General features: G+C 34.8%; 1 protein-coding gene across 1 annotated transcript; it reads right to left on the reverse strand.

The window, feature by feature from the left end:
• Nucleotides 1-370: 370 nt before the first annotated feature.
• Nucleotides 371-11,183, reverse strand: LOC139697945 (uncharacterized). Its single transcript, XM_071596803.1, has 8 exons — nt 11,160-11,183; nt 10,703-11,031; nt 9,363-9,537; nt 8,115-8,291; nt 5,098-5,318; nt 2,655-2,932; nt 1,917-2,049; nt 371-670 (listed from the first exon to the last, which is right to left on the reverse strand). Exons 2-8 carry the CDS (start codon nt 10,993-10,995, stop codon nt 556-558), a joined length of 1,392 nt encoding a protein of 463 aa, XP_071452904.1. The 5' UTR covers nt 10,996-11,031; nt 11,160-11,183; the 3' UTR covers nt 371-555.
• Nucleotides 11,184-15,932: the final 4,749 nt, after the last annotated feature.

Consider the following 15,932-nt stretch of genomic DNA (forward strand, 5'->3'; position numbering starts at 1 on the left):
ATTTAAAAAAATTAATTTTGTGAAAATATAGCGTTTTAAAAACTCAGTCCTGTAAATAATAAATGAAATTATATTAAATTACTCTAGTAATTTCATATTTCTGTACAAATGATCATCTACATTTAAACCATACATGAAATGTACCTGAAAAGGCATTTGTCAATGGGAGATAAATCTCTCTTCTATTTTTGTAAATTAAATGAATGCTTGACAAGCCATTTTTCTATATCAGGTTATGCAAAACTCAATACAATATATGTAAAAAGGAAGCTAATTACAAATAATAAATACAATTATTAATACAAAAATGTGAATCATACAATTAACAGAAAAGTTAACAATCTTCTCAAAACAACTTATCCTTATCACATGTTGTGAGAGCCATTACAATGAATATTAGTACACTTTTAAAAGTTTCTCTTGTTGATATATCAGACTGAGGTTATAAAAAAGACAATTAAATACCTGTTTCTCCAAAAAAACAGGTAAAAGTAGAAATAATAATCAGTAGTTCTTACAGTCCATTTGTATTTTTCCAGCATGATGAGTTACTATTTATGTTTTCTTCAGTTTGTATAATGCCGATAAATATTCAAGATTCCACTCCTGGAAAGTCTTTCCATTATAAACAATGCTTCTTGGGATGCATTTGTCAATGCCACTTTTAGACCTGTATTGTACAATCAAAATTAATGTATGTTATGACAGTAATAAGGTACACTTTAAAGTACACATATCAAAGGCAAGGCAACACAGTTGTCAAGCCATGAACAGTTAGGCAAAAATAAATGTACTGATCACTACATTCCATTATGAATTTGAGATAGTACTGTAGGTATTACACGAGGTCTGTGTAATAAATGCGCGAACTGGTGCACTCTGGCGGCCATGATGCAAACTATAGCCTCACCCACTAGCGATTCTAGTCGTCTCGAGACCCAATGAGCAATCTACGCTTGACGGATCGTCAAGCTGTGCATATGGTGCCAGTTATGTTAGTTTCTGCTGTCCTAGTTTTTATTGTTTGTTGAAAATGGAAATTGACGAAATCACAGAGCAACGAATCAATATCAAGTTTTTTGGTGAACTGTGGTAAAAGTTATCAAGAAATTAATTACTAGAAGCTGTTTACAGTGATAATGCTCAGAAGAAAACAACTGTTATTAAGTGGATTGAGCATTTTAAAGATGGCTGACAAGATACCACGGATGATGCAAGGCCGGGACGACCTTCAACCACCCGTGTTGATGGCAGCATTGATAGTTAACCCCTGTCCTTATCGATCATCGAAAAACAGTCCGAATGATTGCTGATGAACTGAACTTAGGAAAATCAACACTGCACACTATTTTAACTGAACATGATGGATGGATCCTTCACCATGACAATGCACCTGCACATTCAGCATTGATTGTTCGCCAGTTTTTGGCAAAAAATTCAATCCACATTCTTGATCATTCTCCTTATTCGCCCTCAACGACTTTTTCTCATTCCCAAAATGCAAAAATGTCATGAGGGAACATCACTGGGCAGATGTGGACACAATAGACGATGAGAAAACTAATAAGCCTTACTGCGGAGGACTTCCAAGGGTCAGTGGAAAAGAAGACGGCATGAGTGCATAGCAACGAATGGAGAGTACTTTGAAGGGGACAAAATCGATATAGACTAAATTTTGCAAAATAAAGTTTTTATGGCCTCAGTTCGCATATTTATTGGACAGAGTAGTAAATGGACTTTTAATATGAAATAACTGGATATGCTACTGACTACACAGGCATTTTGCACATGTTTATTTCAATTGCAGTTTCATTAATAAATTTACAAATTATGATCATCACCCCGACTATCAGTTTTCTTTGTTGCTAATTTCTTTAACAAAACAAAATTGTAAAAAATAAATAAGAGGAGCTTACCAATTGCTTAAAATGAACTCAGCTTCATCTAAATTTTTGCTGGTCTCTTTATAATGTGATTTAGCAATTTCATTTGAAAGTCTTATCTCTGCTTCCAACTGCCCATCCTTATCATGAAATTCCAATGGTGAAACTGTGGAGGGTTGAGTGACATAAAATGAAACACTGTAATTTAACAAGTCCAAATAGCAAACTTACATAACTGTAAAAGCAGTATTCTCAAGAAAAGCCCACCAAAAACTCCACATTCAGACTTATTATCAACATATCTAAATACCTTTCATGAACAACTTATTTTTTTACTTTACAGATCAGCCAGTAATATAAACTCTCACTTTTTATTACATGCAGGAAAATTTTTTAGGAGAAGCGTCAGTATTCCATCGAGGTGGATTCAAAGTAGTTCTAGGATACAGAGCAATTTCAGGTTATGCAATCTCAACTCGCATTCTATCTGAGCAAAATACAGTACGCAATTTTAAGATTTCTGCAATTTTCAATTATGGATAAAAAAAAGTAGTAAAGAGAGGGATAATATTAATATTATCTGAATTTTAGGCAACTAGTGGAGGTTAGTTATACACTTAATTGGTTACCAATGCTTTCAAGAAATATAACAATTTTAATAATATTATCAATAGTGCTGAAGAAGCCAAGATTTAAGCTATCTTTAATATCATCTATTGTTAAATTTTATTACATTATTTAAGTATTAATACAATTTTTCATAAATCTTACCTTTGTGTAAAATTTGAGGATCAAAAATCAGATGGGCAGATCCCGTTGCTAAATCATCCATTCCAAGTAATTTTACAGCATCAGCCTCAAGACTAAATAGTTTTGATTTAAAGGCTTCCTTCAGAATGGTTTCTGGAGAACAATGAGGAAGGAGCCCCATTGTGGCTTTCATGCACAGATCAAATATTGTGTCATCACTACCATTTACTCCCAGGCAGACAAGATTTTGCCAGCATGAGTCATTATTCAACAATTTGAAGTCTGGAATAAGTTTGCCACTGTAATGTTAAAAAATGAAATAATTATTCAAAGCTTACCGAATGGAAATTCTTGACAGCTGGGGGATTATTTAGGGTACATGAAGGAAAGATTGATTCAATTAAACTAACACTACATTCCCATAACAACGGATCACTGCAAATTATTTGTAATTGGAAGTACAAATGTATAATATCTTGTATAAGTCAATAGAAGCAGGTGTTTACTGATACAATTTAATGTTGATACACAACTACCCAACATATTAGGTTTCATTAATCACAAAAAATAATAAATGGTCAGCGGGAATATGAGAAAAGTCACAAAGTTTCATGCAGTGGGTGGTGAGAGGTTTCTATGGCATCACCTGTATTTCTATCACATAGACAAACCTGGATAGTTCAATTTATGTTTTCAGTGTGCACTTAGGCATCAATTCGTATCTTTGTTTGCATTGATTTAATGCCTCAAAACATTCTGTTTGCAAAGGAAAGATCTTATGCATTAAGTTTACCACCTCCTTTCTTGAAGGGGAGCTACCCACTTTCTTGCCAACTTCCTCTTTTCTGTGTCTATGGTGCAATATTTAGTGGCTACCAAACACCAATTTAAAATTAAGTGTTGAGTACAATTTTTTTGGTACAATCAACAGAGGTTTAAAATATATTCCCTCTCACCAAAGGAAATCTAATAAAAAACATTATTGTTATAAAATTACACAGGTACAGTTCAATAATTATTTGGTATATTCTCACCCAAATGATAAGGTCCCAAACAAAGTTATTGGTATTTTCTTTAATCACTGCACCTTTAAGTTTATTGCCAACACTTGAACCTGCATTAAAAATAAAAATTCTCTTCCAGATTCTTACCAACAAATGGGGACATTTATAGCGCCATTGGGCAGGCACAGAATTATAATTAGAAAGCTAATGATTGTTCACTTTTTCAACAGTCTTCATTCAGCCATTCAGTATTTCATTAAAATGAGCCATACAAACTTTTGGGATTCTCACCACAGCCAGTATCAATATATCTCATGAATTGGCAGAATACAGGCATTTTTAAATTCTTGGGAAAGCAAGCATGATAGCAGTGGAATGAAGTACTCTGCATTGTCGGGTTTCACCGCGTCGTTGTTTGATTCAGACAACAGTTTCGCCGAAGTTGCATTCTGCGTCTTCAGGTCGAAGATGAGGGACTCGGAATTTTGCCACCCTTATATAGGTGGTCCCGTCCATATATAGCAGTCCAGTCCATCAAGCAGACAGAACCGGACCCAAACGCATACGCTACTATTCCCTACGTATCCGGAACATCCGAGAAGATAGCCAGAGTCCTAAAAAAAAAACATGACGTGGTGACAAGATTTAACTGCACCAAGAAAATAGCCGACGCTCTCCCTGGACCGAAGGACCAAATTCCGAAAGACTTATATGAAGGGGTCTACCAAGTACCCTGTTCATGTGGGAAAGCCTACATCGGGGAAACATGCCGCTCATTGAAAGTTCGGATAAAGGAACACCTCCGGGCAACCACAAAAAAAAAAGCAGTTTCACCTGTCGGCCATTTCAGAACACCAATGGAGTGAACCCGGTCACGAGATTTCATTCCAAAAAGCAAACATCATAGCCAAGGAGAGTAGATACTACCCGCGTTTAATTAGGGAAGCAATTGAGATCACAAAAAACCCGGAGAACATTAACAGGGATGAAGGCTACCATCTCCACAACGCATGGAAGAGAGTTCTCCGGGAACGGACCAATCAGGGAGCAGCCACTAGACGGGACCACCTATATAAGGGTGGCAAAATTTCGAGTCCCTCATCTTCGACCTGAAGACGCCGAATGCAACTTTGGCGAAACTGTCGTCTGAATCAAACAACGACGCGGTGAAACCCGACATTGCAGAGTACTTCAAATCACCGCCGCGAAAACCTACGGAGCCATATAGCAGTGGAATGTTTGGTTGAAGATAAGGTATCGTCCATTACAAAGAGGGCACTTGAATTGACATAAAGCAAACCCAGGCCTCATGTAATTGCTTATCTTAGAGTACACATTTCAAAAACTATTTATTCTGATCTTAAAAGTTTTCTCTACATTTCAACAAACATAACCCACTGAACTCACTGAAAAGGAATACACTAATTAAGGATTCAATGAAAAAAGACATAAGTACTTACGAGACATTTGTTTTTGCATGGTATTCCAATGGGTAATCGGTGAAGGAAGCAATTTCTTGACTGATTAATCCTTCAATAAAAAATGACCCAAGCTCTCTCAAGAAACCAGGATCCCTCATTTCATTCATAACCTCATGAAACGAAGAGTGATTCCCTAATATTTTTTTACGTATACCTTCTCTGAATTTCTTCAGCACTTCTAAAGATTTTAACAGCTTTGCCTTTGGAAAAATTGGAATTGCAACAAATAAAGAATTATTTAGCGTTTTTGAGTAGCATTAGAATAGAAAGCATGCAAATAATAAATTAAAATACATGAAAAGTAAAGCTGACAAAGAAATATGACTCCAATGAGGGCACATTGAAGAGATCACAGAGTACAGTAATCAACCCAAAGGTCAGTTTGGTATGTGATGGTAGAGTTCACCCAGTACTAAGCCCGACGGCATGTGGAATTCACACATCAGGGTAGGGGGGCCAGTTCCTTTCCCAGTACTGGTTATAGTTTCCCAGGAAGATCTGGTACCCAAAAAATCACATAGCTTGGGTGATGCTGTAGGTGCCCAAAGAGGCTTACATGGGAATCGAACCTGGGCTCTCCGGTCAGCAGTCCAACGCTCTGACCGTGGACTACTGTGACCCATAAAAACAAATATATATAATCACATATGTGTATACATATTGTTTAGGATAGTGGATCATCTTAATCATTTCTCCTATCACGGAAATAACCAACCTCGAATGTGAATTCAATTTGTAGAACATTAAAAAAGAATTTAAATTAATAGTTTATTATTTATGATACATTCCTAATTTATTTCACGCTTACAGCTATCTAAAGTCATTTGTTTTCACTGATGCTTAAAAACTTTGTGAAAATTCAACATAGCATTATCATTAAATAAATTTTTAATGTGCATCGCCACTGTCTAATGAGGGTGTTGCTTCTCAATGTGCAATTCATTCTTCTCTGCTGCTTTATAAGTTCGCTTATGCATCTTTTTCCAGAAAAGACCAGTCTCATCACAATTAAGAACCTATAGCAGCATGTAACCCTCAAAAACTATGAGCTTCTTGAAATCACCGATGAAGTTCTTTCCTGCCTTAAGTCTGATCTCACTTCTTCACCATTCCTCACAATACAGTGGATGACGGTTCTTCCCTTACATTTCACAAACCATCCACAGCTTCCCTTAAATACTTCTTTTTAGACCATTAATGATCCAGGAGTTTTCTTATCAGAGTCAGTGAAAATCACTTTCACCTCAACACAATTGATGTTCTCATTCATAGTACCTTGCAATGCTTTTTGGTTATTCATATGAGAAGCACCTTTCAACAATGCTGTGAATACATAACCATTGCATAGATATACTTGTCACTCCCTTTGAAGCATCCATCTCCATAATTTTTCCCTCATTCTCGAGCTTGGTGCAAATGGTTGATGTTGACATTATATTGAATTTTATTTGGGGGCAAAATCAGCCATACTCACATTTCAATTATTTTTCTTTCATTTCTATGGGTTATTTACATTCTTGATGAGATCAAAGTTTTTTTCAGTGACATTTTTAAAACTATGCACAATATATCATTAAACTTTGAACATAAAACTCTCCTTGTCACTCATTATCTGAAAAGTCACTTACTGAGTCATTTTTTATACATTTTCTCATTATGCGAATTACTCGCAATGCAAGGTGCTCGACCAGTGAGGTTCCAATGTATGGGGGTATATTTTAGTAACCCTACAAGCTACAACGATAGCATTATGAAAAGCATGTAGGATAATCAGCGATATTTAATGAAGACTTTAGCATGTCCATAAGTATTGACCCGAAAACTATTTTACCTGATTTTATTCTAAATGTTATAATTCCCCAGAGTGGCTGGACACCCTGCATTAGCATCCTACCAAATTTATGTTAACCAAATGGTGTAAAAACGTTATCAGGTATCCTCGGCAGAATGACATTTCATTCCTGATCTGGATTCACATCAATGCCAATGGCTGGATAGCAATCCTACATTTACTCACAACTCTGAGCAGTAATTTTAGACATCCGCCAAGGCAAAATAAATTTCTTTCAAGGTAACAGAAATTCCTCAGTTACATCTTAATATTATTAACTGAAGAAATTATAAGTTAAGGCCTATATATTTATATGATAGGGATCGAGATGGTGCAGCGGTTATCGTACTGGCTTCCCACCCAGAGGGCCTGGGTTCAAATCCTGCCGGTATTGAATATTTTTCAGTGATATCTCGATCCCAACTTGAGGTGCTTTGTGGGAGGGCACTTTTAGTGAGTACGTCGTCCGTTGGATGGGACGTTAAGCTGCGGACCCCTTGGTGCCTGTCGTAAGGAGTAGGCTAATGCCGATGCCGGGTTTCTCTCCACTCTTTATCCTTTCCTATCCATCCCTAATGGCGCAAATGATCTCAGCTGTCGGTCGCCTCCCTAAAATACTGCTACTACCATTTATATGATTTATACTCTAAGTAAAGTTACTAATGACTACTCAGTAGTTGATCAGTTTCAGAATGTACATGCCGAGGATTCAATTTTCTTCTTCTATTTAGATCTTATTTCAAGAATGCACGAAAAAGTAAATTAATGATTGCAATGTACTTAACTTCAATGATTAATATCACCAATATACAATGTTGTAAGAGACGTAATTGGATAATAACCACATCAGCAACATCATTAGGCACTTAAAACATGATGAGAAAAAAAAATTACAAGAATCCCACTCACCACTGCATTCTTTAAATGTATGATATATCATTTTTATATTGCTATTTAAAAATAAACAGATAAAAATACATTTTGCCAATTTTTTAATTAAATGAGATATTTAATGCTTTTAAAAGTTTGGCCTGAAGATATTGAATAAAATTTGCTAAACATCTACTGCATATGCGATCTGTTTAATGCCAAGTACATAGTATCTTTTCATTAACATTATTTTCCATCCAGTATTTATTTCATGGGCAACACAAAATATATTTACCTCATCAGGCATGTGAAGTTCTTTCAGTCCAGTTGAATGTTTAGACAAATCTAAATCTTGTCCCCGAATGAACTCTTCCATATGAGCTGTTGCACCATTGATGGATGCTATCTCTGCCTCCAGCTTAACCAACTCATATACTTTCCCCACCATAGTTGCTTGAATAGTAAATATCTCCTATAACAGATAAATATATTAAAAGTCAAACATTATTGAAGATGACTTAACAGGCTATTAAAGTAATTTAACACTCAAATCACTAAAATGTCAATTATGATTATTGGTCATCTAATGGTTAGGTAGGTTTTGGTTGGAGACAAACTACAAGGGTGCAATGAAAGATGAGGGAATATACAGGCCTGTAAATGAAATATTATACATCTATCTAAAATGTTATCATTAATTGTCCATAAATATCCTAAACGAATACTAAGCCACACTTTATCAACAGACCTCAAACAACGGATGATGACACACACCCTGTGTAACCATCTGTATAGTACGGCAAAATAAGAAAACCAATAATAATTTGGTTTAATCGCCCTTAACATGGTTCCCAAAATACAATAAAGAAATGGCTAAAATATTGATATTTGGAGGATGTTCCCTCATATCTTGCCGTAAGACATAAAGCATCAGTAATTAAAACAGTAATTTTAGCAATAAACAACCGTGGAATAGGCTTGTTAAAAAAACAAGACAGTGGTATATATTTGTTAAAAATAGCAAATTTTAATAAAAGGACAAGAGAAATCAGAATTCCAAGAATTGGCAGGCCGGAGTAGATTTTAATACATTCCCACCAGATAATTGCAAAGACTAATATTTTCTTTAAATGGAAAATGTAACTATTCTAGCTAGCTATTAAAATGTTAAGAGATATTTTACACCAAGCATCAAAAAAAAATCATCAAGCTCCATCTGAGAAATAACAAATTTAGAAAAATCTTTTTATAAAATGCATTATGACAGGGGCACATGAGTGGATAAGCCAAAGAATAAAAGGTACCTACCTACTTCTTAAATTGGAATGAACTCAATATATGAATTAAGCAGTTAATAAGATATCATTTTTTTTAGATAAAAACCAAAATTAAGCTCCAATGGAAATGAAACCTTCCAAATGAATAAATCTGCATTCATCTTGCGGTTTCTCTGTATTTTATTATGAACTGCTAATATTAATGACAATATGTACATGTGAAATGGATGCACCCATAGAGGTATTACATTGCCATTTCCTAATACCTTTAATTCTTTTTCCACTTGAGCCATGAGAGAACTTAAATCTTGCTCAGCTTTTGATGCAATATTCCTTTCTCTTGCACAAGATATCATATGATGATTGATTGCTACATACAAGTCTCTAAACTTTTGATTCAGCTCAGCTTTCAGGGTCTGGACATTCCTTGTACCTGAAAGACTGAAAAAATTTTAAAATGACCACTGGCTTTAAAAAGTAAACAAATTGTTAAACTGACCCTTCTCAATTATACTCATGTATAATAACATTAGATTTTTAAACAAAACGACTGCTTCTAAACACATTATATATATTGAACAAATCTTAAATTGTTTGTTCATTCATAATTGAAATTCACATATTTGGGTAAGGGGAGGGGCACTGCCTTTTTCTGTACATACTGTGGGTATAATTATTGGAATTTTTATACAATATGTGGTTATGATCATAAAATTTAGATAAAAGTTAACCAGTTTCAATTATTTTGTCAAGAGAGTGCCAATCACTCTAGCTCCATCAAGCTGGAGTGATTGGAACTCACTGTATCCTGTTTCTTTCGATTTTAAAACTGGATAACATGAACATAGGATGATGTGGTTGTTCAGGGGGTAGAGTACTGGGCTAGATACAGGAGGGCCTGGGTTTCATTCTGGGTGATATCTATGGGCACCCTTGGCTTCACCCACTCTGATGTGTGAATTTCAAACACCATTCAGCTTAGTACTAGGTGAACTCAATCCTCACCCATCAATCAACCTTTGGGTTGATAATTGTGGTTTGGTTTTTATAATGTGACCAAACACGTGCATGTAAATAATATCAAATTAAAACAATAAGAATATCAGTGCCACAATTAAATGTGTACATACCAATTTAGATGTGTCAATGCTTTTAAATGAAATTCATAAATTAGGTAAGACCTCAAGGTTGGTTAAAATTACTATGCTACTTGACTCCATGGGAACAAGAGGGAAGTAAGAATGGATCATGAAGTTATTTTTCCTTTTCCAAATCTAATTAACTTAGAACTATGATGTCAACAATTTACATAAAAATAAAGATAGCAAATTTTGTTCTCACTCGATTAATTACATTCCCTTAAAAATTTCCCAGCCTAGGAATTTTACATAAAATGGAACATATTGGGATGATTGATTCTTTGTACAATAACCATACAACTATGTTAGTAATATATCATATTCAATAAGTATTTCTTGAAGAGTGGTGCAATGGCTTTGATTAGGTGCTTTCTAGGCAAATTTAAAACATGGAAAACTTTTACAATTAAGCAATCCAACAGGGTGATCAATACAATCATAAATAAATGGAAAAGAATACATCATACCATAGCTTATCTTTGCAACTATCCTCTGAGAGGCATCCAGCCAAGCTAGCAATGCCTTTACTTGTCTGTCTAAGAAGCAATTCTTGTAAAAGCTGGGGCTGCTGTTGGAACATATTTTCAGACAAATACTTCCTCAGTTCTTTCTTTTTGGTCTCAAATGTTGGAGCTGCACACACTCTGTTATTAACTGGGGTGGAGGTCACACAGCTGAGTTGCATCGTTGAAAAGCTATCAAAATTAACACTTGCAGATGGTCTATCAATGAACATATGACTACATTTCTCTTCCACCATATCTTTTGTGGCTGCAGTGCACTTATCAATGAATTTCTGTGAATGAGTATTTATTTAATTTAGAACAATTAGCTTTTTGTTGAGATTGAAAGTATAAAACATTAAATGAAATGAAAAAACTCCCAAAATTAAAAATCACATGCATCATTAGCCATAATGCTTACCAAACATCCGGCTTGGGATCTTAAATCAGAGTCTTCATTATTTTCACAAAATAAAAAAGTTGATGTGCTGTGTGATTCATTAGTTCTCATAAAGCCTGCTTTAAGGGACAAATCCACATCCTTAGACTTTTCAGATTTGAATCTATCAAAAAAATGTTCTGATGATTTGCAGAGTTGTACCTAGAGATGTTTAAATAGTAAATTAACTTCCATGGGGCACAAGACACAATGCAAACATTATTTCAAGCACAAGCTAAAATATTTGGGAAGGCCTCAAAAGCATACCTTTCTCCATATGGCATACTATTTAACCTTAAAGCATTTATCACAGTATTTGAATAAACATGAAACAGTAGCCTGTTCACAAGCTAAAGAAGTAAGAAATTGTTTACAGTACCTCTACACAACACCAGCAAGACATAAATCAAAGGGTATTAAGAAATAATTAATTAATTGGGTCAAAAAGTAATGAATACCTCAAAAAATACAAGTTTTGTGATATTTACCTTGGACAATATGCTATCTTCAGCCAATTGAAGAAGTAAGATATGCCTTTCAGTGTCACTTGATTGACTTTTTAAAAACTGACGTTTACATTCTGTGAAACAATAACATTAGTTAATATTTTGGGAGCAAGGGCAATAGAATATTTTCAGAAGTGAATGTAATGATTTTTTCCTCCAAAATGTGGTTCACCATGTAAATAAAAAGGAGCCTTGAGAAATTTGAAAAATAAATTTTTTTTAAGTTCCACTGAATTTTACTTAAAACAACAAGTTCTGTGGAAGTCCACATCTTCAACTGACCCAATGTTGTCGTCTGTTTGATGAAACAAGTCATTTAAAATAAGATTCAATGGAATTAATGCACTAAGTTTTATTTCTAAAATTTCATCATGAAGCTCCATAAAACTGAGCAGAGTATCACAGAATTCGTCCGGAGACTTCAGAAATGTAGAACCTCTTCGCAATATAATTATTACAGAGTACATATTGAAAAATCTAGTCAACTTCTTGTTCAAGGAGATCAGTGTTTTGTAGGCAATCTTTTCCAAATGATATTTCTCAAATTTTCCAAAGGTCTAGGTTTCTGTTTTAATTCATGAATAAGATAAATATGTCGGTGATAATATTGAGCTTATCCTATTGGAATCTATCTTATTGGAAAAATCTAGTCAACTTCTTGTTCAAGGAGATCAGTGTTTTGTAGGCAATCTTTTCCAAATGATATTTCTCAAATTTTCCAAAGGTCTAGGTTTCTGTTTTAATTCATGAATAAGATAAATATGTCGGTGATAATATTGAGCTTATCCTATTGGAATATCCAATAAATTTACCCTAATAAATAAAATATCTAATTATAATGATAAAATCATGACATCTTGTAATTTTTCTTTGAGGATATTTCAGTCACAATAGCCTAAGGCTTATGTGATGTCTATCTGATGATGAATACATGCAGCTTCCAGGAATTACCGTTGCATAAGTGAGCTGATGGACTGTCCTTCTTGCCATTACTTGTCCATCAACTCACCTGCGTGATGGTAATTCCCGCCAGTAACCCAAGGCTTATTCACTTTCTTTCCATGATATTCACAATAATTAGGATTTTTTCCAACAGGAACTACTAAGTGTATCCCTAACAATTATTTTAAAATATTGTTAAAATTCAATTAGATTAAGAGTATCTATCAATGGGGCATAATAAATCTAAGGTTCAAACAAGATTTATCTAAAAATCAACAATTATCATTATGATGGTCCATATGATAGGTGATGGCAGAGCTCACGTAATACTATGCTCCATAGTGAGTGAAATTCATCCATTAGATGGGGAAACCAGTGTCTTTCCTTGCCCCAACAGTGGTTTCCCATGAAGACTTGATGTTCAAGTCATACAACTTGAGTAAGTCAAGAGTCACAGATGAAAACAATGGCCCCACTGTCAGTAAATTAATTCTATATTTACTGGGATACGATACCCCTTGGATTTATAATTTTCAGTATCATAATTATTAACTGCATTTAGATATGGATGCATGGTTATTTTTAAAAATGAACTGAAAAGAGAGTAAAAAGGTATGTTACAAATTAATTATCATAGAATACATACCATGATGCAGTTTGCATTGAAGAGAGTATGGACATGAATGAGACGAGAACCTGACCGTAAAGACTTGTGCTCTAGATAATTGCAATTTCTTCCTTTAGCTGTTGCCTATCTTCAAACTAACTACTACCATTAATGAATTCTCTTCATGTGCACCTGAGATCAAAATTTCCTCGAAGGCTATCAATGAAGACTTGGAAACAATCAAAGAAGATGCTACAGCTCTATCCCTCTTTGTCGAGCGGCCCTCCTTTTTTCACAAGAATAACCAAAAGGTTAGTAGCTATAGCGCAATACATATATAACATTTTCAATTTTTTTATGAATACATATCATATAAAATACTAAAGTTTTGTTGCTTAATTAATAAAATATGTTGTCCCTTGATATTAAGTGAGCAATAAAGTGTGACCATGAAAGGTGAAGTTTTATAATTAGAGCCTTCTACCAGCCAAGGAAAGATTTAAGTGCAGCTCGTTTTCAAGTAGTTATATATCACCTTGACATTAACGAGACTGATGAATATCTCTACATTTTCCAATACATCTAAAACTTAATCGTCAATCTTCTTCCTGGAGTTCTGGAATATTAGGCAAGACTCTTGCCATGAGGAAGATCATAATTCCAACACTTCTTCACACTTAAGCTAGCACAGAATGGTACTTCAAGAAGAATCTATCAATTTTTCGTGCCTTCACCGCGTGCGTTGACAACAGTTTCGCTGTTGTTCCAACTAACGTCAATGAGCCGTAGGTTGATGATTTCACACACCTTCGATCTTAAGACACTGGTTGGAACACCGGCGACCCTGTTGCCAACAATGTCAACACATGCGGTGAAGACCCGAAAATTGAGTGACATTTTACTGATCAACACCACTCAGACCTAAAAACCAAGGATACTTTAAAAACGCGACAGGGGAAAGAGCGAATGATTACTGCCCATCTTCACTCGCAATATTTTGCGGCGAGAATTCCTCATCCAAAAAATCAAGGCAGAAGGGTTATAGTGAATTGGGAATAGATACAGTGTAGAGCTTAACTCGATTCCCGCCTAGGTGGATTTTCCTCATTCTAGGGCTTGGTTGTACGTGATTGTCTTCAATGTCATGTCTGTAATGTAAAGGTTAGGTGGAAGGAGGGACTATAGGTCTCAACCTCGACCAATTGTATAGTCGATAAATAAATAAACATTTCATATGAATTTCACATTACTATTGATACTATATTTCTGAAATTATGCTCTATTTGATCTTTTCAAATATATGAATGATGTTACGACTGAGTAATAAATTCAGCGACTGTGTCCCTGTTATCTTGTTTGCTTGTACACCCATTCAAACTGGTGCATAGATAGATTCTCTCACTTTTTATGCCAAAAAATGTCAACAGCAAAATGTTTTAGATTGTTTCTCTTGAATTCGTACACGGCCAAAATTTATCTGTAAATGATAAAATTAACGCGGTCGTTTCTTAGGATAATCTCGAATGGAATAATACAATTTCAATTGCTGAATCCAGTTACTTAATGATAAACGTAGCTATGAAATACTTTAACATAAATATAACAAAATGAATCTGAAATACCTATAACTTTTAGTTTTTGGGTCACCTGCTGGGATTTTTCTTTGATCTTAGCAATTAACAGTCGTCCTTTATCGATGGCTGATCTTTTGTCACGCAACTCCATCAATGATTTCAGCTGTTTGCCTACAAAGTCCTGAAAGAGTAACAAATAAAACAAACTTCTGATTGACAACTCACACTGTGGTAAACGATTACACAAAATACTACCTTCGAAATTACGCCACCCGCTTCCATTGCTCGTAACCGGATTAGTAATATATTTTTTCTTATTTTGTCAACTTTCTTTCGCGAAAAAACATGGTTACCAATATGGTTCCACACCTCTTTCCCTGGTCCTTGAACTAAGCTGAAGGAAACGAGATACATTAAACACCATTTAATGGGCATACATGAAACTAAGAGACACCTAGGTACTTACAATTCCAGATCATCAACAGTGAGGGGAATTTTATCTTTGCTACTCTTATTATAAGGCAGTATCGACATTTCATCCGTCATCCACTGATATAAATGCTCAGCATTAAAGGAGGCCATGATATAGTTCGTCTACAACTCAAAATTCAGCGAAATACCTCAACTCAAAACATTCAAAACACACTACCATACTCCTTTACGTACATGAGTCTGGCGCGAAAAAGAGGGATAACAAAAGTGAACCAAAATGCGCAATAAATTCATGAATGTATACATTTACGTATTATGTTTATTCGTGCAAATATTGACCAACTTGCGCATTTATTTAAGTATTTAATGATTGGGTGATGATATATATTTATCGCTAAAAAAAATACCATCAATGTTCTTACGTGGTGTCTCGTCTGAGTTTTTTCCTTTCGCTAAATGTTCAGCATTATAATGCTTATTATTAATACTCCGATCCAAAAATTTTAATCCATATTTAAAATCTGAAAATCATAAGCAAATGCATATTCCTAAGAGTTTCTTTAATTTTTCACGGCAATCCATCAGTAATTTTAGAACGCTCATCTACTGGTGAAATAATGCTAACTCTCGGTCACGAATAGGTGCACTCAGGACTGTTTGCACTATGCCATATATTACCGTGAAATTAAAAAAG

This window comes from Hetaerina americana, unplaced genomic scaffold (genome assembly GCF_022747635.1).
Source record: "Hetaerina americana unplaced genomic scaffold, ioHetAmer1.1.p SCAF_8, whole genome shotgun sequence".
NCBI classification, from domain to species: Eukaryota; Metazoa; Arthropoda; class Insecta; order Odonata; family Calopterygidae; genus Hetaerina; species Hetaerina americana.